At 41.5% G+C, this 4,063-nt stretch overlaps 1 protein-coding gene across 1 annotated transcript; it reads right to left on the bottom strand.

The window, feature by feature from the left end:
* Window positions 1-2,649: 2,649 nt before the first annotated feature.
* On the bottom strand, window positions 2,650-3,702 carry LOC123940887 (E3 ubiquitin-protein ligase RNF113A-like). Its single transcript, XM_046003846.1, has one exon. It carries the CDS (start codon window positions 3,700-3,702, stop codon window positions 2,650-2,652), a length of 1,053 nt encoding a protein of 350 aa, XP_045859802.1.
* Window positions 3,703-4,063: the final 361 nt, after the last annotated feature.

Genomic DNA, 4,063 nt, shown 5'->3' with positions numbered 1-4,063 from the left:
TCCAAATCTCCAGAAGCCTATAACTCAATTTCTTGAGACCCTAAAGTCACCCTCCCTGTCACAGGATAGAAAACCTTATATAATCATCACTTTTCACCCTTATTATGTAGTTCTTTCTGCCCACAGTTCCTGTCCTATGTTTTAATAAAACCACATGTTTTGCACAGAAAACATCTCAAGAAATCTTTCTTGACCATTTGCTCCCAAACCCCACACCAAAACACATCAATAGGACCAGCAGAAGGAAAGAAGAGAGCAGGGAGGGGGGAAAAAACTCAAAGAAATTATGGCTGAGACATCCCCAAATTTAGTGAAAATGATTATCCACACATCTAGGAAGCTCAACATACTTGAGATAGCATAAGCACAAAAAGACCCACAAACAGATACATCATAGCAAAAATTCTAAAAGTCAAAGACTTGAAAACTGTGTAATTTCTTCGCAAAACTTTTTTTGTCTTCAAAAGATCACAGGGATAGATAGAAGTCAAAGTTCTGAATTCAAGTTTGAAACTGCCCTTTATTAACCAGATGAGCTTTACCAATTACTCAGCATCTCTGAGTCTCCAGTCTCCTTATGTTTTAAACAAACAAAAAATGGTTTTAGACTCAATAATTTAATATTCATGTGAAAGACTTTTGAAAATAATAGTCACAAGAAAATATAAAATGTTTTTATAAGTAAACATATTTTGGGAACTAAAACTAAGCAACTAGATTATTCCAATTCTCCCTTAAGAATTGCTTCACTCTACAGAGCCCAGCCTAATCGAGACAACTGGCAAAAATGAAGAAGGCCTTTTCTGTGTTGTAAAAACTATTATTCTTTTTTTAAAAAGACACAATTTGCACACCACTATAGGCAAAGAAAATGTATTAGTGATAGTTGAATAAGCACTAGATCAATAAGCTCTAAATCAAGCATTTGTGGATTGAGAATTTTAATACTATCAATGCAATTATAAAACATGCCAGAGGTTTCTAAAAAACTGTTCTTATATTCATGTTAATCAATTTCTTTAGAAGAGAAGCTCTATGTTTTTGCATATAAAACTAGTAAAAAATAAACACTATTCTGAATAAACATAATTTATATTGATAATACTTTGAAATTAACTTATATTATCTATAGAAGTAACTTCCTATGACCTATGTTTAATATATGTATGAAGATTTGTGATAGAGGTGAAATAGTGGCAGAGACACTGATTCATAGACACAAACTAAGTTACAGTTTCTTAGAAATTGCTGGGAATCATGATTCTGTTTTGGCAAAATAACCCAAGACTTACAGAGTTGGTTTTGATGTTGATAGATACATAGTTTTAATTTTGACATTTAATTTGACATTCTTTGACATCACACAAATAGTGTGATATGGTTTTGGAACGTTGATAAGGTCCAGAGCCAACAGCCAAGAGGAATTCTTGATATATCTTTGGCGCAAAGAGGTGGTTTCAGTAAAGCATGGGACAGGACCGGTGGGCTGGAAGAGCTGTTGCCACTGCTGCCTGTTGCCCCAGGAGTGTGAGGAGCAGGGGATTATATATTTTGGGGTTGGAGGAAGTGAAGATAAGGGAAGTTCCAAAAGGACATTCATATGCTAAAGAAGACTCACAGGATCCTGGAGACCTCCCTATTGTCCAGCTAAGGTTGTTTTGCCCTCTAGCAAGGCATTAACATTTTTTTAAAGATTTTACTTATTTATTTGACAGAGAGAGAGAGAGAGAAGCACAAGCAGGGGGAGCAGCAGGCAAGGGTGAGAAGCAGAATTCCTGCTGAGCAAGGGGCCTGATGGGGGGCTGGATCCCAGGACCCTCTGTTCAGGATCCAAGCCACAGCAGCAGCTTTACCAACTGAGCCACCCAGGTGCCCCACAAGGCATTGACATTAAGATGGTTGGCCCTGGAGGAATGTTTTTGCCAATGGGCTGCAGGTTATGAGGATATTTAATTTTATCTACATTTCTTTCTGGCTTTTTTTCCCCACATCACATATACCAGATAGCAATGTTTGTGAATAAAAGTAAAAGGGATTTAAACAAGGTTGTGGCGGGTAGAATTTTTCTTTACACAAAAAGGAATTTGAACATAGGCTCTTCCAAGCATTCCATTTATGTAGTCTCAATAATATCATGAATATTCTACATTTTTCTGTCTTCTTTTCCAGTATCTTCTGTACCATGACTGTAAGTAGATTTCTCCAGATCCTAGAATGAAGACTAAAGAAAATCAGAAGCAGGTACGGGATGGGGCCAGAAGCAAGTGGAACTTTTACCTCATTTATCAGTGAGAGTAAGAAAAGTATCTAAAGCCTTTGGAGCTGACTTCCCCTTACATGTCCTGCTAATATGTCAGAACTGGAACTCATATGGGAAACATGAAAAATTTCAACTAATGTCCTTAACAAAAAGTTTCCGCCAAAAACTCAAGGATTTATATACTTTTTTTTTTTTTTCACAAATGTTCAGTGTTCTTATTTCAAGATATTTGCACTTTTCCATCCATTTGAACTCAATCAAATCACACTGCCATGTGATTTGTAGAATTCTTTCCAGGCCCAATGAAGTGGGGCTTGCTCATACTTTTTTTTTTTTTTTTTTCCCAAACAACAAAAGATTTATTTTGAGGTGTGAGACTAATAGGGAAACTAAGTGATGGGGATTGGACATTTATCGGGGTCTTCTGGGAAATCGGAAGCACCACCCTCTTCTGCAGCTCGATGCTTCTCCAATTTAGCGATCAATTCTTTTGCTGGATTGAAGACGCCATTGGTCTGCTGGTCACAGACATAGCAGCGAGGGGTGGTGCGGAAATGCTGCAGTGCACAGCTCTCGCAGAAATAATGCCTGCACTTGGTGACCACTGGATTCCGGAAGGTCTGGCAACAGATGAAACACTTGAATGGTATTTCCTCATCACCGCTTCCCACTTCATAGTTTTCATCCTCATAGACACCATAGCGACCCTCATCAAGCTCACGTTCGATCTGCCACCCATGCTTGTAATCTGAACGGTCATGGAGGAACTTGCAGCTGTCTCCGAAGCCGCAAAAGCCAGTCTCCTTGTAGTCTTTACAAATGTCGGGCTGGTAATCCCAGCGCACGGTGGCACGTAGATGCTCGGGAGCTCGGATGGGGCCCTTCCTCACCATCCCGGAGGAAGCATTGCCCATAGACGTATCCTTGGTTTTCATGAATTTCTGGTAATTATTGATTCCCCGATAGATCTTGTCATCTTCCTTGCCCCTCAGCTCCTCCTGGATCTTCTGACTGCGCTCAAAGATGGCTTGTGCATCACGCTCCTTCTCTGTGTCTAGCTGGTAGACAGCAGTCGCCCCCATATCCTCTGGTCCCACGGGTTTTGCCGAGCGGGTGGACTTGTACACCATGCCAAGACTCTCGGGCTCCTTCTCCTGTTCCTCCTTCTCCTTTTCCTCCTCGCTACTCAAGTTGCCGTAAGCCGCCTTCTGTTTACCTCTGCCACGAGTCTTCTGTATCATCGGATTGCGGATAGCTCGCTTCTTCTCTGGGCGAACCACAGTGCTGCCTTCGTCACTGCTGCTGCTGTTGCTGTCCCCGGGCTCCGGGTCGTAGACCGGGCGCTTCCTGCGGCCCGCACCCCCTTTACGCCCACCAGGCTTTTTGAAGAGGAAGGTGCACACCTGGTCTGCCATCTTGGCCGGAGAAAGTTGTTCTGCCATTTTAGAGTCCGCAGCTCCGGAAGGCTAGGGCATGCTGGGCCTCGCCGGGCCTCTTCACGTCATCACATGTCGCGCACCGACCGCCAGTCAGAGCAAAATGGGCTGCCCCAAGCGGACTGCGGGCATTCGCGGTGGCGAGGATGTGAGCGCGCTCCCACCCATACTTATTTTTACCAATGGAAAGATGGACTGAACATCCGATCGAGTTGTAAGAGACATCACACAATATGGCCTATTTCTCCTGTAATTTTTCTGGATAAATACATGGAATGCAAATTAGTTTACATAGTTAACATTAGCAGAAAAATGTTTGTTTTTTTTGTTGTTGTTTTAAATTTTTTTTTAAATTTATTTATTTGAC

Source organism: Meles meles, chromosome 4, assembly GCF_922984935.1.
Source record: "Meles meles chromosome 4, mMelMel3.1 paternal haplotype, whole genome shotgun sequence".
NCBI lineage: Eukaryota > Metazoa > Chordata > Mammalia > Carnivora > Mustelidae > Meles > Meles meles.
The sequence above is the reverse complement of the archived record's forward strand: the minus strand, read 5'-3'. Positions and strand labels throughout refer to the sequence as shown.